General features: G+C 35.8%; 1 protein-coding gene across 2 annotated transcripts in view; it reads left to right on the top strand.

Moving 5' to 3' along the window:
* MYO6 (myosin VI) overlaps nt 1–21,900 on the top strand; it is a 110,287-nt gene that overhangs the window by 34,540 nt on the left and 53,847 nt on the right. For both annotated transcript variants that reach the window (XM_065681396.1, XM_065681395.1), the window contains exons 3-9: nt 3,096–3,165; nt 7,971–8,044; nt 10,104–10,233; nt 11,231–11,336; nt 13,242–13,297; nt 15,587–15,684; nt 17,329–17,493. In XM_065681396.1, the coding sequence (XP_065537468.1) occupies nt 3,096–3,165; nt 7,971–8,044; nt 10,104–10,233; nt 11,231–11,336; nt 13,242–13,297; nt 15,587–15,684; nt 17,329–17,493 (699 nt within the window). The remainder of the gene's footprint in view (nt 1–3,095; nt 3,166–7,970; nt 8,045–10,103; nt 10,234–11,230; nt 11,337–13,241; nt 13,298–15,586; nt 15,685–17,328; nt 17,494–21,900) is intronic.

Genomic DNA, 21,900 nt, shown 5'->3' with positions numbered 1-21,900 from the left:
CAGTCATAGGGAAAGTGTGCAGTAGTGTGGATTGCTTACTGTCACCCCTCCTGCCCTCACCTGAGTGTCATGGTGTGGCTCTGTGCCGGTTCTGAAGGGCCGTGGTAGGGCTTTATGGGGCACCTGCTCTGGTATGCTGTGAATAACCAGAAAGGTATTTTTCCAGGCTAAGTATAAACGAATAAATGTACTTTCAAAGTAAGGATCAGAATGTCCAAAGTTCAATGTTTCAAACTAAGGGCAGGGTTTGCTGTTTGTTGAGGTCTTTTTCTAGCACTGCTTGCTTGCACAAATGAGACATGTTCTTGTCTGTCTTAGACAATGTTTTGTACTGCTTTAGGTTGGTCTGTGAAATACAGCTGAGAATAAGAATGTCTTCTGTCTGTATCTGGAAGGTATAAAGGGAGGCACGGTTACACATATTGGATTACATGGTAGAAAGAAGATCCTGCTTGAATGGAAAGATATCATTTTTCACTCATCTGGTTTCTGGGAGAATAGTTAAGATTGCCATGGGATTTCAAGGGCTGCTTCATTACAAAGAGGAAAAAAAAAAAAAAAAAACCAACCCATACAAAAACCCCTAAATACACTAAATACACTCTTTGGCTTCCTGAGTCCACTTTATTGCCTCATAACATTAATAACGTCTCCATTTTCTTAGAATAAATTTGTCCTAAGCTGTGTCTTAATGCAGAAGTCTTCCACCAAATGCCTGAAGTGTTTCCTCCTTTCAATAATTGCCTGTTTTTAAAAAAAGGGAAAACTTAGTAAAGAATTTTTTGGATATTTTTGTATTGATAGACCTGGGGTACCTTGCCCATTTTGCTATTTATTATATTAGATTTTAATAGCAATTGGCAATACGTGGAGCTCTGCATATCAAGCTAGCATGCTTGCCTACATAACAGATAATCACCTTACATAAAGCAGTAGTCCAACTGTGGCACACAGGAATGAAATTCTTTGCTGACGTAGTTGAAACCGGGCTTCATGTTCTGATCTAGAAAAGTCCAACAGAAAAAACATCAGCTTTCAGATAAGCCACCTTCATATTGCTTTTTTATTTTATCACTTCTGAAATATTCTAGAAATTAATATACAGTTCACAGTGAGTGTAAGAAATGAAGGAGGAGAAGCCAGGGTGAATTCTCAATTTTTTCGTTGACATTTATCTTGAATCAGAAGGCTGATGGGTGAGCACATTGAAAAACCTCTTCCTTCCTCTTCTGGGATAGATCTGGTATGGCTGACTTTAAATCTGTGGAATGTTAAAAACATCCAAGATTTGTGAAGAATCTTACAGAATAGCTGGGTATTGTGTTTTTTCTCTCCTGTGAAAAAAAAATTGCCTTTGTTAGTGGTTAAATTTGGGTTACACATCAGCAGATGAGAAGTGAAGTTAGATTTTCATGAAGTCAGTCATACTCTTTCTAAACTTCTCTACTGATTCATACACAGGGAACCGATTACAGGGGAAACTTGTGTTCAAGTATCTTTACCCAATGAGATACACACTTATGGGTGAGAAAATTGCAGAGAAAATTTATGATGGCATGTTCTAACTGTAATATTGTGAGAGGGAGGAAAGGGCAGGGGGCTCTCTGCTCTGCTGAAACTCTGAATAACAGCTGGCAACTTTCTGAGGTAGATAAAGATGTTCAGTTCCTCTCTGTCTCCACCAATTTCTGCTAAAGGATATTTCAGAGGAGGGTGGTCTGATGGATGTTCAGATATTCCAATGTAATCAAGCAGCTCCATTTCCCTTAGGAAAGCTTTTTGTGCATATTTTTCTTCATTAGATCCTGATGAGGGGATAACAAAATACAGTTTATTATGGCTATGAATTTTATACTTCATGATAACGTTGTAGAGAAGGGATATTGTTTTCCTACTGGCATCAACTGGTTCTGCTCTGAGACATTTTTAACCTTTCCCCCTTCAAAGAGAGTTGGAATTTGTGGTTGCTCATGATGTGAGCTATAAGAGCTCACGTTGTGTCTGTGGTAGTGAAGATGAAGCAAGTTCCTGTCTTTCTCCTAAACTTCCATGTGCGATGTTTCTCTTGGGACTGTTTTGCCAAGTACAGTGTTAAACAAGCAAACATGTTTGTTTATTAAGGTCGTTCTTCAGATCCAGTTGGGTCCCTTTGCAAATATTAGACTAGACTTCTTGTCTCTGTTTCCATGGCGGAAAAGGAGACTGTGCCTGTGGCAGCATGGCCGCTGTTGTGTTTGATTGGTACAACAGGGTTTTTGTTCATTCATAGGTAGCTCAAACAAGCTATTACTACAGTAAACAAAAAAGTATAATTAAACACATACCTCTTACAATAGGTATTTTTGTGCAGATGCTATAATGCGTGTGTGTGCTAGGATGTTTTTCCTTCCTTTTTGCAACAATATAAATTATGATTTCTGGAGAATAAAGAAGAAACAATGTTGCTTTTGTTATGATTTTTTTCCAGTTGGATCTGAACACTTGATAAATGGCTGTTTTGTATAACTGGAATACAAGGGTTGAAGGAAGGCTTTCGTTTATGTTAGTATTGATTTACTGAAGAAAAAAAACAACCAGGAAGCAACAACCAACGCTACAGTATTTACTGATACAGAGGATACTATGTATTGAACTTCTTTATTATAAGTAGGAGTGTTTTAAAACAGCATATGATAATGACAGCACAGTCTTTCAACTGTGTAATTTGGTTTTAATTCTTTGTGCTGCTTTGGAGAACTGAGGAAACTGTCCTTTACAATGCTCTTCCCTTTCCAGTACTTTTTTCTTGTCCTTATTTTTTTATACTACACAATATTACAATCTAAAATTTGGAATTTAGCATCAAATATTCATGCAATAAAATATGTATTACAGTGACTACATTTTTATAATGTACTGTAGCCATGTAAATGCAGCAACTCTTATCTCCATCCAGTAACTCAGTAAAATTTCCAATGCTGAACTATAAAGCTGGCAACTTAATTTTAAATCTCACACAGTCACAGTGCACTCACTTTTATCATTGTATCCAGACATCTTGGAACTGTTTCTATTTTTATGGAATTCTGACAATGTTAATATTTTTCATCTAACAGACTTTCCAGGCTGCTATCAATCAAGTGTTTCCTGCGGAAGAGGACAGCAAGAAGGATGTAGAAGATAATTGTAAGTTATGGATTTTAAAATAAATGCTGCATTTGGAATAAAAAAAAAAAAATCTGCATAGAGGAGAATATTGTTTCCTTACAAGCTTCCTGTTTCTTCCTTGTAGCTGTCATTTTGCTTCTTTGCTTGAATTTATTTATGACCTCTGCTAGTCCTTTAAAGTTCTTAAAGTAAGCCCATTTTAAATATCATTTATTGTGGGTTTTGGTTTTCAAACAGACACTTTAGAGGAATTCATAGTTACATTATTCCCACTTGTATCTGAAGTCAAGTAACAGTTGTATCTCAGATATTCACCTAACTGTGTCAAGATCAACTGCATTCAGCATTATGAGGGTTAAATTTATCTTCTGTAATGCTGCAAAAGAATTAGTTGCTTTATCAGCAGTGGTACAGTATATGCAACATTTTCCTGCATGTTACCCATTTCTCAGATAGCATTCCCATGGAAGTACAGGTAATTGAAAATTAATTTTAAGATAACCTTTCCAAAACTGGACATGGGAATCTGGACCGGTTGGGGCCACTGGAAAAGGAAAGAGATTATAGTGAATTGGATATAGGAGTACTACTGAAGAACAAGTTTTGAGGTGAACGTGTGTAATAAACTTCAGTGTTGATCTGCAGGGCTTTTATTTAAATATTTTATAGTTAGGTGTGTGGACACAAATACACAGTATTCAGATCTGTAGAGAGGAGAGAGAGTACCAAGTAAGGTCTAGCATCAGCTTTTAGAGAACTGTTACATATTTTGCTGACGTTGCTCTGTGTGAACAAATCACAGAGATTTTCCTGTCTTGAAAAGCTGATGAAGGAATGCTTTTAAATGCTTCCTATGGTGTTTACTGGTTGGTGAAAAGATCTACCTTTGTAAATGGTAACCAAAAGTGTCTTCTATTGTTCTTCATTTAAAATAGATGCTAGGACTTTGAAAGTTGTTTAGCTTATTTAACCACTATTCCTGTTTTGGAATAGGGGTTAGTATTTATATCTCGTGACAGGAAATACAGCTGTTACAGCTGCTCCATAAGGAACATGAGACGTGGGGCTTATGATCTGACTTAGATGGTGTGGTGTCGTTACAGGAGGAACCAAGCTGATAGCCTTGTTTCCATTTGCATTTATTTTTACAAACATTATATGGGTTGAAACTTTTCAAAGCCGGTATCTGTACTCTCTGCGTATGATGATTGCTAGGGAAATGTATTTAATCTGTGCATCTGTCACAGTGATTCTACGTGTCCTGACGTGTCCTAGCACCTCAGTGTCCTAGACAGAAATTGAAATTTGGAATCAGATTATGGATATGATTTGAGATTCCAGCAAAATTTAATTAAATCAAAACACTTCCTATCAGAGAAAATGTCTTCTTTGGCTTGCTGAGTAAAATAAAAAACCTCAAAAATGCTTTGTCCAGTAATCCTTTCTGTATGAAACATTGAGATCTTTCTAACATAGTTGAGGTTTATCTGCAGGATGTGCCAAAGTTCATTTTCCTTCTCTGTAAGAGAGCATTTGTGCTGATCATCACTGATCTTTAAGAAAAAACTTCATAAATACTGAATGCTCTCAGTCTTTCTTTGTAATACTGCTCTGAAAAATCCTGAAAGACTAGTTAATAATATACTTAGCATTCCAACCTATGCATTAGTGATTAACTCCCTTCTGGGAAGTAATTTGCTGAAGTATTGCTTTTTTTGCACCCTTAGTCTTCCATATTCCACATGCATTAGCTGCAAGAGGCACCTTTTTGAGAATCTAGCCTTCCTTAAAAGTGAATTTTCAGTTGATATTGCAAATAGTACAGAGACAAAGAATTTACTACCTGGTTTGGGTTTTGTTTTTTTTTTTGTGTGTGATTCACACTCTTCTTCTGCTTCCCCCAAGCCCCACTCATTTTTGGGGAGTTGTCACCATATGTGGAATTTTAATTTTTATGGCCAAGAAAAAAATTTTTTTTTAATTTTATGTTTGGGGTGAAACAATTAAAAAAAAAAAAAAAAAAAAAAAAAGAAGGGGCCAGGGTATCAGATAAGAATCTTAAAGTTCATTTTAGAGATGCAGAACCTTGCAAGTACTTTATAAAATTATTTTCCATACAAACCCTGCTTCATTGGCTTCATCATGAAGAGATGAGCCAATATAAGTAAATTTGACATTGATATTTTCTAGCCTTTAGTGACTTTGCTCCTATGAACTCTGTGTGTACGTATAAGTAAATATATGGACTACAAAATGCACATACATATTGCATTTAGGTTATATTTAGGCATGAGCCATATGACTATTCAGAGTTCTCTCTTTGGTGACTTCTTTGGCTCTGGATATGGATGCCTCTTTAACGGATTTATTCTGAAGAAGATGCATTTCAAAGTTGCTGACTTAGTTGGCTTTAGTTTACATCTCTTCAGTGAAGGCAGCGACATTCCTCCAGTAGCACGCTCCCATTATGCACGAGGTCTGCAGATGTAACTTCTTTAAGGACTTGCAAAGAGACTACTGGGGAAGCACTGAAACCTGGAGTCCTTTGTCCTTTAGTTAAGCATCCTAACAAAAACTTGATAATTATCTGATGACTGTTTCCTCTGAAACATCCTGCAAACCCTGAGAGGTTCTTAGGAAGACAGAGTCAAGGGAGATGACGGTTTCTGAAGTGTGTGTAGATGATTACTATATAGTAGTTTCTCAACTCAGTATTGAGAATCCAAATAACCTGAAAAATTAACAAACTTCACAAGTTAACATCCTGTTCCCCCAAGGCATACACAAGGGGAGGAGATTTTTTTTTCATTAGAGCAAGCAGGAGTTTCTGTTTCTGGCCCCTTTCCTTTTAATGTCTCTTTCTCTTGGGATGACCTCATTAAGAGAGGTGAAGGTGGAAGGAGGTCTGTGGAGGAAATTTGTGGTCCCAGAGCCATTTTCTCAGCTGCGTGGACTGAGTGTACCTGGGGAGGGCAGGAGGAGAAGTTCTGCTGTGCAATGCAGTTCTGGGTGCCTGGGCTCTGTTGCCTCATGTACCATGAAGTTAGGGGGAAAAGTAGGTTTGCTGAGGTGGCAGTAGAACAGTCATGGTGATCGGGGCCAGCCTACTGCTTCAGGAGGGTATTGTGCACAGGCTCAATTACAAGGCTGTTGTGATACAAAGGGAGATTTGCTTAGTGTAAAGCTAAAGTGTGCCTTGTATGCCTCTGCCAACACTGGGATGTGCATGCAAGGAGGAAGATGGTTTCTTCAAAGCAATCCAGAAGCTGCAAGGTCTTTTGAGAAGAGTGAGTGATTCCAGCTATTAGAAGCAAAACTCATTTAGTCATGTGAGGGAATAAAGGGCTGTTGTTCAGTGGAGCTACAAGCCAAAGGCAGGCTGCAAATGGTTGCTAAACCTTCCTTTGCTTTAGGCTGGCCTGGTGCAGGTGGTAGGAGGCAGAGGCAGAGCCACAGCCACTCCTTGGTCTGCTGTGGGATGAAAGATAGAAGGTTGAAAACAAAAACACAGATGCTCTTGAGAAGCTCCCATTATCCTTTGCCAGTATCTTTTGGTTCAGCAGGAGGAGCGCTGAAGGAGATGTTAAGAGCTGCATACTGAGCTTCATGTGTCCTTGCAGGGCAACGTTGACTTCAGGTCACAAGAAGTGGTGGCCCTTCTTGCCCATAGGTGTAAATAAGCTGGAACATGTTTTTCTCTGCTGGAGCCCTCAAGTTCAACTTGAGAAAAAATCTTTTGGTCGTTATAGATGAGAGGCACATATGTGGCCTTCATATGAGGTGCAGGCCAGCAGTTACTACTACAGGCACAGTACTTTCTCCATCAACAGTTGCCAGATGTATACAACTTTTTAAGTGGCACTAATACTGTAAGGTTTACCAGTATGGTAGTCAGACAGTTGTAACTATACAAAGTAGTGTTGCACACTACTAGGGGATTTAGCATATTTGAAAATGGAGGCTGTGCAATAAGTAGTACCCTCAGCTGTTTTCTTGATAATGTTTTTGATATGGGAACTGGTAAGGGCCTCTGTAATGAAGGCTACTGACACTTTCTGGTCCTTTATAGCTGAAAACAAGGACCAGCTTTGCCAGAATGTGAACCAGTATGATCTGAAGCTTTCTGTAGGTGCGCACTCACTGCCTTGAGCTGCCTGCTTGTAACATTTCAGCAGAGCTGGTTCAATTATTTTATATTGATGAGCTAAGGAGGAAAATAAAGCTAGGTTTTGTGTTAACTTTTGCCCCTCCAGAAGTTTCTTTGAGGAGGCCCACTAGAAACAAAATCCAGAATTGAAACAGAAAAGGTTGTTTGGTGCCTGGTGTTGCAGTCATGCCTTGTGGCCACCTCTACAGGAGCCAGCAGTTACTCTGAATGTCAGGTGGCATTATCATGGCGACACTGTGGCTGAGATTGGAGAAGGGAGCTGGAGAAAGGAAACAGCCAGCATTAACAATTTTGATAGGCACTGGTTTCTGTAGTTACTCACTGGAGTGGAGGGTGACGCACCATGTTCATCTGCAAGGCTGGTAAAAGGGAACTTATGCTGAGCAAGACTTGTGTTGAGACTCCTGGAGTCTGACTCTTTGTTCAGCAACTTTCTGTAACTCCAGCTGTACAGCATAGAGCAGGTCTGTCATTTTTAAAAGAGTATTTTGAATCAGAAGTTCTGCCTCAAGACGGAATAAAGAAATGATAGGATTAAACTGTAACTGAAGAGAGGGAAAGTAAAATTCTCCTTAATCCTAAGATTTGATTTTTTCAGCTGCACACGTAGGTAGTCCTGAGTTCTTAATGGTATATGATTGTCTTCTGCTTGCAGGTTCCCTTATGTATTTAAATGAGGCCACTCTCCTTCACAATATCAAAGTGCGATACAGTAAGGACAGAATTTACGTGAGTATTACGTATCATAACAACCAGCCTAATGATACATGTTCTTGCAAAAAATCAACAAAACCAGTGTTTGCAGTTCCATTTTTTCCTATAACTAAACAGAAATGGTAGCATTGGAAAGTTAGGAAGCTTCAGGTTTATTTGTTTTTTTTTTTTTTACATTATACTTGAGATCTAATCACATTTAGCACACATTAATGCTAGCTAGATTTTACCAGGCAGAGCAATAGTTTTTTTTCTCTGCATAACTCTTTATGTGCTACCACAGCACAGCATTGTATCAAAAATGTCTGTTCCTGCAGGTAACTTTGCCAGTAGAGTAGCTGTTAAGAAAGATGGTTTTCTTTCTTCATTATTTTTGAACGATGCAAACAGGTGCCGTCTTTGACACCTCCTAGCTCAGATGTCCATCTTAATCTTTTATATTGCTATCAAATTGCCTAATTGTACTTAATGAATTCTGACTAAATTACATTTTGTCCTTGCCATCTGCCCAGACACTGACAGCTGTGAAATACAAGAAAGATAAGTTTTCTTTCTTTCTCATTTTTTTTTCCTTACAGAAAGCTATCTAGTGATAATGCAAAACAGTTCTACATATTTTCAAGCGTCTGTGTTGAAATAATCAACTTTTATGTTATCACACTGCTCTAAAATGAATTGGAGTTGAAGCCTTTTATATAAATATAAAGCAGTTGTTTTTCTTTGTTGCAGTTAATCTTACATAACTATAAATTCCTTATGGCTCAAGATCAAGTGCCAGCTTTAAAATAAATGAATAAAAATGGCCATTTGAATGCTGTTCTGGAAAAATAATAATTTAAAAAAAAACCAAAAAGGAAGTAAAATTCTAAATCTAATTGGTTATAAGGTAGGATAGTGTTTAGGTTCATAAAACCTTTTTTTCTTGTAAAGAAGAACTACAAATAAGTTATCACGAGTGGGTATATCTTCTGAAGAAACAAAAAGTAAAGGTAATTTATATTTTAACTACTTTTCCATTCTAGCTTTAAGACATAGATTGAGTCAACAATTTATTTTTTACTTTTATTTTTGTTCAATTCTGGTTAGCAATATTTGTCTTGTTACTAAAAGGAAAACTAATATTAGTACTTGCAGCTCTTGAAAAAATGTTTTCCTTCAGTGAAATAAGTGCTGAAAATAGAAACATCAAAGAAAATTAATGTGTGTGATCCAGCCTTCTATCAACATATCACAATAGTGTCTGTATTTCAGGGATATATTCAGTAACAACAAACCAAATAAGTTATTCAAGCTGGAGGTTTATCTTATTTTTTTATCTTTATCTGATATTTTCCTGCAAATCTGCTTTTTTTCTGTGATTCTGATATCTCTACTTCCTTGTATGTGATCTGGCTATTATAACAAAGCTGTGAAAGCTGGGTTTTGTTTGTTTTTCCATATACCTAAAACCCCCCTTTATCTTTAGTCTTCTTTATGCTATGTAAATTTAAAAAGCAGGCTTGGTTTGAGACTGTTCTCAAATTCTTTCTGTGAGAGAGCACATTTGCATTCTGTATTTCAGCTGTGGAAGCAGCCGTAGCTGATTTTCTCTCAGCTGAATGCTTTTATTGCTTGGCTTTAGTGTGTTCCCAGGCAGGATCTTGTTAGTCCTTCCTGCTGAGCTGCTTCCATCAGATACTGAAAAGTTATCCTCCTCACTGGGGAAGAGTGTGTTATGCTAGCCAGGAGCTTAGTGTATTCACTTTTGAAGAAGAGGCTGTGGTGTCCTATCCTTGATCCAGTAACTCACACAATAGGAAATAATTTAAAAGGAGATTGGGGGAAAGGTCAAATTCAGGACATAATCCACAGCTCAGTAGTTTGGAAATTCTCCCAAGAGAATTTTGTAGAAGTCCTTAGAAGATAATTAAAGGAACTCTGAAAATATATCCCTGCTCGTATTTGCATTAGCTGAGGAGAACTGTAGATGTAATTGTTGTACTTAGGCTGAAGTCTTCAACAGTAACAGAAAATTGCTGTTAACTGCTTGGTTGGATACTAACTAATAGTTTGCTGTTAATTCTTTTCTTCACAGACCTATGTAGCCAACATTCTTATTGCAGTGAATCCATATTTTGATATACCTAAGTTTTATTCTTCAGACACTATTAAAAAGTACCAGGGTAGATCACTTGGAACATTGCCACCACATGTTTTTGCTATTGGTATGTATTGAGCCTGTATTTGTCTTTTACAAAACAAACATTAAGTACTTTGCAGTTATCTATAAATTGCCACCTATAACAGCAATTAATTTACTTTAAGGTATCATAAAATAAAAAATCTGGATGCTAAAATTGCAGATCTTCTTATCTTTGATATGCAGTTTAAAGAACTTCAGAATTAGCAACCTTGGCAACACTGCTATGATTATTCTGCACCTGCAGTGTTTTATGTCTAAGCAGTTTAAATCTAATTTATAACCATTAAAAAAAAATAAAAAGAAAAAAAGAAATTCAGAATGTACAAATGAAGAATGACTTAATTATGATTGGTACAGTCTTTTAGTGTAGTGATTTCCTTTGCCTTTTATTATGTTGCCAGACGACATGCACTGTGTCGTTTTATATGCTAGTGTTCTAGGCAGAAAGTCCATTTAAATGTTAAAAGGATAAACCTGATTCTTATTTAAGAAGAAAAAATATTGTAAACTACAAATCAACACCTGACTTGTTAAAAGCCTTCTCACTGTGTTGCATTTTGTTTTGTAATCAAAAGTATAAATAGCTGGGGTTTTAGTACCTTTTGCATAACAAGAAACCCACATTTTTCTAAGTTTCCTTGTCTCAGCTGTTACTTGTTATGAAGTACAACTGAAAGTCTCCCTCTAAGAAGCATATTAAAGTAAGACTGGTTACTGTTCTGCAAATACATGTAATTCAAGAGATTTAGTTCTAGGTGGATGTTTTTGTTTTATTTTCTCCTGGACATAGTTCAGTAGGTCTTTGTTTTGAAAGACTTTTAAGCTCTTACATCTGTTGCAGTGTTGGAGGGTGAGCAACTATAATATAAGGGGGAACAGATTTTAATAAATTTTAAAGATTTACTTTCTATTCCTGAAAATGTTACATTTTCACTTTTGCACCGTAGCCTAACTTTATGCTTGCAATTCTACACAGTGTTTTTTTTGTCATGTTAAACATACCCGTCCTTCTTTTTAAGCTGATAAAGCATTCCGTGACATGAAAGTGCTGAAGATGAGTCAGTCCATCATAGTCTCTGGGGAATCAGGAGCTGGCAAGACAGAAAACACGAAATTTGTTTTGAGGTTCGTGCTTTTGGACAGAAGTTACTCTGTAAATCTCTTGTCTTGATGCATTTGGTTGTCACACAGATAGGGTGAATTGTAAGGTAATCAGTAGGCTTCAGACACAAGTCAGTAAAGTAAATACATAGTTGTGTGTGCACTTTAATACAAGAAATTAATTTGATTAAATTTAAATGCTGACAGGATAATATATGGAAATGACTACATACTCACAGAAACCATAGCTCGGTTGTAGTGACACCATGCAGTTATTATGGTTTATGATGCTGTCATTTTGGTATTGCACATCTGGTATTGTGGTAGATAAAAACGTAAGTAGGCATTTTGACTGTATCTTGCAAGACACTGTTGGTTTTGCCCTAAATGTGCATTTCTCTGTTTTCACTGCCTTAGTTTTTTTTAGTTTGCTTGAGTATCCAGGGCTTTTAACTCTTGATTTTGAGATGACTGCAGGGATTCTTTAATATACTTCGCTCAAATAAGACTGAATAATTGGATTTATTTATTTATTGATGTTCATGTATGACTGATACTGAATCAAGCATATCAAGCTACATAGAGGCCGTATTGCTGATACGTATCAGCCTTGCTTCCTCTTACATGATTCTTAACATTTTTGACCATATTTACATTATAGTTTAAATGCTTTAAGTCACTTTGGAACACTGCAGCTGAAGAGCACTTCTCCATTAAATTCACATATATCATAGGTGGCCTGATTATCCAGGGAAGCACAGTGCAGGCAGTGCAAATATACTCTCTTCCCCCACTTGTCCTTTTTTCCCTGCATAAATCTTTAATTCCCTTTTCCCTGACATCATGTGTTCTCTAGTATTTATGTACAGTAGCAGTATTATCTTCCAGATCCCATGAAGAGTTATCACGACTGTCTGTCTGTCCTTTAGACTACTCTTTTCTGCCTCTGTGCAACCTTTAATAGATAGCTGTAACAACTACTGCAAGGTGCTGGTAATGATTTTTACAGGGGACATCCTAAATTTGATCCTGCTAACAGTAAGAAAAGATGGCAGGCACTGGGTGAATATCTTGATGAATGCTCTCAAAGGAGGTTATTCTGCTTTTCGGCAAAGGAAGCTCTGATCACAGAGCAGCAAACGTCATTGCTGTTGCTTTTCCTCACCAGCTGCTCTCATAGAGTCCATGTACAAAACAGTGAGTTTTAAAAGCAGAAAGGTTTTTCCCTTGTATAATCAGAAAGCAAAAGCTACTAATACAGCTGTTAGTTCTCCTGAAATGTTGGGGGTTTTTTGAAAGCCCCATTTTCAATAACTGTTTTTAACTTGTCCCAAATTTCCGGAAGCATGGCCTGTGTGCACGGAAGACAATAAAAAATAAAAAAAGGCTGCAACTCTGGAGCAAGAACATTGTGGATTTATTTTCAAATTCTTTTTCTCAGCTGCTAAATTAAATCTTGCCTTAATTATGTACTTGCAGTTTTCTATCTCACTGTTTGTATGTGGGATTTTTAATAACACTAATAGTGACGAATGCAGAAACTGTATGCATGAAAACAGTCTTTAATTCAGGAAATACACATGAAACCTTATGTGTTTACTAAGATTATTAATTAATACAAATAGTACAGTAATAGTTTCATTATATTTGAATGAGAGTGTAATTTCCATATACATGTCTAAATGAACTTTCTAAGGTGCCTTGAAGTACTAAAAAAAAAAATCTGAAGTCTGCAAGAATATTTCTGTTTTAACAAAAAAGGAAAGTCAGGCTGCATTTATGGTCAAAGATACAGGTATTTGGAACTCACAATCTATATGCTTTCCCTTTAGTAAATCATTAGTAAGTATGGTACACAGCCATGCTGAACTGTTGAATTGCAGTAACATGTCATACAAAAGATAATGATATTTTTATCTTGCTTTACAGGTATTTGACAGAATCCTATGGTACTGGCCAAGATATTGATGACAGAATTGTAGAAGGTATTGAATTTTCCATTGAATTAAAGGTTCCAATGTGTTCTTATTTTATTTGATTTTTTTTTTTTTTTTTTCAAATTTGAAATTTTCAACATCAACTAAATAAAAGCTAGGATGGAAATACAATCAGGCTTCCTAGGGCATAATTTAATGCTGTGTCCTTTAGCTTGATCCTAAATTCTGAAAACATTTTTTTTATTTGTGATTCACTTTATTTAGTACACTGTCATACAGTCCTTGGTCTAGAAAATGTTTTAAGTGTGTGTTTGAGTTGAACTTCGCACACATGTACCCAAGACTGGATTTTAAGCTGTGTGAAATCTTCAAGGACAAGATTGTATTCTCATTACTATCTGTTAGTATCAGGATTCTCACTACTATCTGTTAGTACCAGTAATTCCTCCTCCTCACCATAAACTTATCAAAATCAGATAAACAGAGAAGTTCTTTTCAATTATGGTTCTGGGTAGTTTTTCTGTTAACATGTTTTTTGTCAGAAAGCACATAATTTGGATTAACTCTTTCATTGTTAATACCTTTACAGTAGAATCCCAAAGTCTCAAGATACTGTGTGGACAATCTAGTTGAGCCTCTTTAATGTTTCATGCACTTCTTAATTGCACAGAAAATAACTTTTTGAGAAAATATATATATCTCAAAATCAAACAACCCTCAGGCAAACTAATAATGCTTCATATGTCAGATTTAGTCTGCTATAGCTGATGGTAGATTTATTTTACAATTCCATTACTCTGCGTCTTTTTCTTAAACCAAAAATATTTACTTTTTCTTTTGCTTTAAATTTTTCCCTTTTCAAATTTGAGCCACTGGATTATTCAAGAGAAGTACTGTGGGCTTTAATCTCTTGTTACTGTAGGTTTGCTTAAACCAATTCCTTAGTGAAATCTACTGTGTTCTAAAGGAACACTCATAAAGTGGAACTCAAAGAGGAGGATAATGCCAGGTGCAGTAAGCCATAAAATTAACTGGTAATTGTAGGTATTCTTAGAAGAGTTTGGGATTTTTAGTCTGAAACAGCATCTGCCGCCTGAATTTTGAAGTTTTTTAGGCACAATTTTAATGAGCATGCTTATGGAGTATGTGTTACTAGAGAAACCTTTAACCTGTCTGAAACACCTCTTGCAATTTGTTTTTATTCATAATCTTTCCTTTAAACTGTTAATATTATGTAAAATACCTGAATAGTTATCAAATATATATTAAGAATTCAGTTTTGAAAGTCAGATTTGCATTTTCATAAGTTTAAATGTTAAACCCAAAATGTAGCCAAAAAGAAAAGGTTAATACTGATGTTGTCGTACTAAATATTTGATTATCATCTATGCTTTATCCAACCACTGTAGCTATTCTTTCATTCATCAGTTTTTGTAGGGGCAGATTTTTAGATGGTGATGTTGGAGTTTTAAATCTGAGTTTCTTGCTTGCTTAGTTTCCAATGCATCTTTTAGTTAAAAGCTGTAAAAAATCTTGCAGATATTTTCAACGATTTTTTTTTTAGCATGATTCAGTAAATCAGTTTTCTCTGATCTTCAGAGCTCTCAGAATGTGTTTCATAACTACTAAGTATTTTCAAACTGCTTAAACTGCAAATGATACTTATACGCGTGTGTGTATGTATATATATCTGCATGAGATTGCTGATACTCCTTCTCTATGGGCTTTAAAGCACTTGAAAACAGCAGCTAGTAAAAAATAAAATCACTTAATCACTTAATTGACCTAATTTGAAAGGGCATTTTTTAAGTTGTTTTGTGAAATCAGCACACTCTTCTAAAACTTTTTGGTTTGGGTTTTTTTTCTTTTTAATTCCCCAATCAATCTGACATGTTGGATGCATGACATTTAAGTGGCATTTTTGTCTGCAGGATAAGTGGGTAGTTAAGATTTTATGACTAACAACTCATTGGGAAGTGTCAAATTGTGTGTTGTCTCATATAGTTTATGTATCAACTGTTTACCTACTTGCTGTAGAAGAACATCACTGAATTATATTTAGTGTTTGTCTCTGAATTTCTTACAGTATCAATTCAAATATTTTGCAGTGTTATGTGATATTTAAGTACTCCATGGTAAGTTCCACCATAGTAGACCCAGTACAATTTATGAAATTGATCATTCCTAGTAGGTGGTATTTTTCCTTTAATTTTCAAACCTTTTTCTCAGTAAGTTCACTGAATAATTAGTATATATTTGTTCTCTCTTTCTTTTTGGTAGTTTATTGATAAAATGTTAACACTTTAAAACTCTGAATTTTCGTTTTTTTTTAAACAGCAAATCCCCTATTAGAAGCCTTTGGAAATGCAAAGACTGTTCGCAACAACAACAGCAGTCGTTTTGGGAAATTTGTTGAAATTCACTTCAATGAAAAGGTACTGGAATTTTGCTACAGATAAGCAGGGATCACTTTTTGCCATAAAATGGAAACATTAGACTGAGTAGGCTGAATAAATATTAATCTTGCAGCAAATAGCTGTCCTACTTAATAGATTTATTTTGTATCCTATCACCTTGAAAGGAAAACTGTGTCACTACTGGAAAACAGCGGGTGAAGTCAGCAGCAAAATTGCTTCATCCACAAAAGAATAAAATTGTTCCCTTCATTTGCAAATACGTGTATCTAAAGAATATCTTGATTGCTGTTAAGTATTTATGCATTCCTTTAATGCACAAATAAGTGTAAATTGCATATTAAATGTAAGCAAATATAATAATATTTTAATGTTTTAATATGCAAAATAAATTCTTGATGGTTTTATGTATTTGTATGAAATTATGGGACCTCACATTAGTATTATATATGTGACAAGTAATGGAACCATTTTTTGTCAGAAGTACTATTCACTGTGTAGCTTACGAAAAATTGTCTTTGTTTGGGAGTAGTTTTGTTTGGATAGTGTAGGTATACACACATTCCACAGCTAAGTATGACTGTACGGCTGTCCAGCATGTCCAAGTTGAACACTTTTGTTGACAATCTTTATAGAGATTATGTACATGCCTCCTAATCTTTCTGATTGAGGACATGAACAAATTACTGCATTCCCTTCCTGCAGACTCTGAGCTCATTATCTGGTCTTTTCCTAAGTTGTCATCACTTGGTTTTGTAACCAAACTTCCAATCTTTGGTGAATAGATAATTCTTTTAAGGGTAGAGGGACTATCTGTTCATCCAGTTCATGTTAATAAGCTTATGTTACTTCAGCTGAATAGCATTCCCAGTATCTTCAGAAACTGCTTAAAAGCTTGTTTCAGCTTTCCAGTGGAAGATCAGCCTGTTTACTTGAGCCCCTTTTTTACTAGACTTCATACTTCACAAGACTTTACTTTGTGGTGACCTGGTCTGGTTTCTCAAAGCAATATGAGTACAGACAGGGGCCTCAAATATGTCAGTCAGTAAGTCCTTCTTAGTTGCTGTAATGGCCATAAGCTCAGAAATTTCCTTGCTATCAAGATTTGTCTAGGTGCAGGGAATTTTATCATAGGCCAGATAAACAGATTTCAAAATCTGTGTCAGACTTCCATCTCGGAAAAGAAGTGCAAGTGTTTGAAATAAAATGTTTGCTCATAATTAGTCTGCCTAAGATGCTGTCCAAATATGTTGTCTTCAGTTTTAACCCTTCCTTCTCCTTTGCAAGAGCATTGGTGAAATGCAACTGGAGAAGGTTCTAATTGGTAATGGTACTTACTGCTGGCCAGAACAAATAAGGGTGGCTGTAGCAATGCTATTTGCAGGAACTACTGGAATTCTACCAAGGATTTCTGCTTGTTTGGGTGAAGCAGACCCTTATTTTAAGAGGGATGTATGAGTAACTATATATGAGCTGGAGGAGAAATTATCCTGGAGGCAATGGTTTCCTTTATAAGCTTAATATGTATTAGGTGTAGATATATTTTAATCTTCTTTGGAGCAGTGCCTGAGTGACCTATGATCAGACAAATGTAAATTTAAAACTTCTGAATCTCAAATAATTAAAAAAATATTCAGATAATCAGAAAAATATTTTTCCTCCTAGAATTCGGTGGTTGGTGGTTTTGTATCACATTACCTTCTGGAGAAATCTAGGATCTGTGTGCAAGGCAAAGAAGAGAGGAATTATCATATCTTCTACAGGCTTTGTGCTGGTGCTCCAGAAGACATTAGGGAAAAACTGTATCTAAGCTCTCCTGACAACTTCAGGGTGAGTATGAAGAGTCAGTGTTTGTAAAGCTTCTCATATTGCATACAAGCTAATAAGATGCAAATAAAATCTGTGCTGAAAGTAATACTCCTAAATATACCTAAATGAAAGAGAACTTAAACAGTAGGAAAATAAGACTTGAATCATTGTGCATAGTTCTTTAGAAAAATGTTAAGTTAATGTTCAGTGCCAGGAAAAAGCAGAGTGGAATTTTAGTTGTTAGGAAATAAAGGGAGAATGAAATAGTTATGCTGCAATGTACATCCATGCCTGCAAATGGCATACACAGTTTTGTCATCCCAGTTCAGAAAGAAACAGTGAAAACTTTGTGTGAAGCAGAGGTCGTGGTTGAAGAGAAGCTCTTGGATAATATGGGCCTTTTAATTCAATCCAGTGAGCCTGTTTTTACTACTTCTGACTTGTTTCCTTCCTTCCCTTCTTCTCCCCATGCTTTATTTTTAGGGGTTTCTGCCCTTTTCTGAGGCCATGAGGTTTCTCCTAATTAACCCTGATCCTGTGTTACGTTTCTAGTAGCAATCCCAATCCCACAGAAAGGCTGGCTTTCCCTCCTAGCGTTAAGTTCAATTCTTGCATTCTCTGCCTACCATTTTTTCACTTTTTTTATTACTTCAGTTTAACTTGTTCCAGCTTTCCTTCTTTCCCCTCCCCTGCTCTATGTTCAGATTTCACTGAATTGTTTTCTAAAAAGATCAAATAATGTAATGTTTCCTTTTGCTTTCTTTTCCTTCTTGGTAGTGATTTTTTTGTTCTCTATTTTGTTTGTTTCCCTGAGAGACTCCAACCCCATTTCCCTTATTTTTAAATTTTCTTTTAATTTCTCATCGTGTTACAGCTCAAAGACTGTTTTTTTTTTTTTTTTTTTTTTTTATCTTGAGGAAGGAATATTATTGAACCCATATACAACCAGTGCAGCTTTAATGGTACAGCTGTTTCTCATTGTTTTCCTGATTGTGCATTCTCTTTCAGAGTCCTTCTAAGCCTTTTCACACTTCACACTGCCATCACCTATTTACTAGTAAGGTGAAGACTTGCCTTCAATCATTCATTCCTGCTATTTAGTTATATATGTTGTTAGGTTTTTGTTTAGTTTTGTTTTTCTTTTCCTTTTGACAATCACACTTGAATTGTAAGCATCTACAGATATCGCAATGGGCTTTGTTGACTTGTATTAAAAAGAAAAAAATATTAGCAAATCAAATCCTACTGATAAATACTGGTCTGTTTGCTTGTGATCTGTCATTTGTCTCCATTTTTCACTGCTTTCTTGGCTTCTGCTTGGCTTGCAATTTCACAGAAGGGAATTCTGTGTATTTCTAAAATAGACCAAATCCCTGCTGTGGGTTTGGAAGCATTTTGTAACACAACAATGTGGAATTACAAGGACTTATTTTAATCAACTGTAACCTTTTTACACTTCCTTGATCTTAAATGAGGTGAGGAGCACAGCTAACAAAGAATACCTTGCTGCAGTTGGTTGTTTTCTTTGTTGGTGCATTCTCCTGCTTGATTTTCAAAGTAAAAGTTGGACTGTACTTTTCTGTTACTTTCCCTAAGATCTTTTGTACTTAGTTTCATCAGAATTCAGCAGAGGGCTGGAAGCCTTAAAGATACAAAGTTCTTACTAGTTTTGTGCAAAGCAGGAGTTGCATAGGAGAGACCTGAATCAGTGCATTCTTTGTGGGGAACGTGGGTGGACAGTGGTCACGAAACAGGTTTTTGCTACCTCTTGGCTTGGCCAAGTCAATCTCTGCTTACTAATAAGCCAGGAAGCAGGCACAGAGCTGCAGTTCCATATTGTGCACATCATACATTTGTACTGTGATGTCTGGGCGATTGTGCTCCATAAAAGACACTGGCAGTATTTTAGGGCAAGTTTTCTTACTTCCTCAGTGGTGTTCCTAGGGGTCTTTACAAACCTCATATTATTTCTTTAAATATTTAGTTTGTATCTTCTTATAGTTCATCTCTTTGTACTCAGTTGTGAGTTGATCTGATGCTTATTAAGAAAGAAGTGTTCTGTTATCTAGGAGGAAGGCTTTTCTTTTGAAACACACAACACAATACTTAAATGGTTGGGATTTTTTTTTATTTTAATGTAATATGGAACTAGTTTTCAAAACTTTCTTCTTTACTGTGCAGTTATTCTGTACAATATTCTCGTTTATGATTTAAAGCTAAAATCTTGGAACAAATTTTCAAATCTATATTTTTTTTTTATTGTGCTGCTATTTTTCTATTAAGACTTCTTTCTTGTAGTTAATAGATTTTTAATTCTGGAACTGACTATGCTGTGTGCCCACTCTTGGGGACATTCTTAATCAAAAGCTCTGCTCATGTGAGTGAGCACACAAGGTTGTAGATGTCATGGTCAGAATTGCAACCTGCTGAAAATCAGGCTGGTGCAATTATAGTACTGGACAGCCTGAGTGCCTTTACAGTAGGCACTTGCTTGCCTTTTTCCTTTATAATTTACAGTCACATCAGCCTTATCACACCATGACATATTTTATTCAACTGCTTCTAAGTTTTGCAGCAGGTACTTTGATTTCCATTAAGAATGTTTATTGCTATACTATCAGTACTCAAATCCTGAGTTCATGTGAAGGGGCCATCCTGCTTGTTATATTTAACAATTTTGACACTTCTTCCCTCCCCCTACCCAAGTTAAACTACATTATCTTCAATTAAAATACCCTTAGGATCATTTTCATCTTTGTATGTATATAAATGAGTATAAGTATACTTAAAATTTATTAGTTATATTGTACTAAATTTTAACGAAGTAGTGCTTTATAGAAGAATTTTGGAAAAAAAGACCTGTAAAAGGTTAATTTTCTTCCTAAATTTGTATTGCTTTTGTCATGATAACTTTTTCTGTCTTCTTCATTCTCATTTGTTGCTCCAGGTTCTATCATAAAATAGGTCTGAATGATCAACCTTATGCCACTTTTTTACCACATTTTTTGTTGACTGCATGTCTCTCTCTTTCAAATTTCACATAAATACCTTCTTTTAAGCTTCTAATAATAGATAGAGATACTGCACTAGGAAATGTTTGATGATTGATCAGGATTTTGATAGTAATGCTGTTATTCTTGGACAAGAACATCGTTGAGGAAAAAAAATCATACTCTTAAATTGGTTATTTAAAAACCCCATTCCTAAAGTTAGAGTTTTGCATCGCCCCTTTTGTGCCACCTGTCTTGTGCCTTTTCACGTACCAAGATTCAAGCATGTTTTACTTCATGCCTGGTTTATCTTCACTAAACTCACTTGAAAATAGGACAATCTCAAATCTAAGGTAGTTCTCATTAGTCTGAGAGAAATCAGTGTGTCTTATATTTGGGTCACTGATGTTACATGGGGGTGTTGTACTTCACAGTAAAAAAAAAAAGGGGGGGAAAAAGAAAAAAGTATAATGGTTTGTTAAGTGTAGTATATGGTAACCTCAAGCTGTGTATTTGTGTGCTTCAAAAATACAATTTCTCCTAGATCTAGTATGTAAATATACTTGAGTTTTTACCTTTCAAATGAAAGCCATTATCTGGTGATTAAATGTCTCCTACATTGGTTGTTACTGAATGCCACAGGGGTTGACATTCTCAGCCTGTCAGGTAAGTTTCCACACACTCCTATTGAAAAGTTCACTTCCTGTCTCCTGTTCCTGCGATAGTGTTTCTAATACTGTAATACAAGGATAGATTGTATTTAAAATATGCTGTGCTTTGCATTCTTATTGGCTGATAAAGAAAACTTTTCAGTATTTTGTTAAACACCAAGCTAACTTTGAACAGTGTTTCTTGTCACTTTGTTTTAATATTAAAGGTGTCACCTAGTTTTTTTTCAGCTGTTAGAATTGCTGTATTACTTTTTAGAATTTTGTGTAAAAATTTTAACTAAAGTGTAGAATTATCTCTGTTCACCTAGCTGAAAACATTTTCTTTGTTCATGGCTAGAGCAAAGAATCAGTTCACTTCCTTTAGACAAAGAACTCTGTCAAGCTTTTGGACAGAGCTCTTTGAGCTGAACGAATCAGAAAGAAAAAGCTGGCAGTCCCATTTGGCTGGAAGAGTTAGTCATTATCTGAATGCCTGGTTTATTCGCTTTACTGTACAACATGAGATGGATATCAGAAGCCAGCTTCTGAATGAAGCTTCAGCTTGTACCATGTTATAAGCTTTTAATACTCTTCAAGGTTTTTAATACATGATGTCTCTTACTACCTGGACAAATATTTTACTGGTGAGAAAAAAAAGAGTAAAGTTTAATACTACACATAGGTCAGAAAATTTATTTTCTTGTTTCTTAATTTTGGTTGTCTTTTCCATTCATAGGTTTGGTTGAGTAAAACATTGAATATCCCACTGTATCAAAAAGTATTTTAGT

This window comes from Lathamus discolor, chromosome 5, assembly GCF_037157495.1.
Source record: "Lathamus discolor isolate bLatDis1 chromosome 5, bLatDis1.hap1, whole genome shotgun sequence".
NCBI lineage: Eukaryota > Metazoa > Chordata > Aves > Psittaciformes > Psittacidae > Lathamus > Lathamus discolor.
This window is presented reverse-complemented; position numbering and strand designations above follow the sequence as displayed.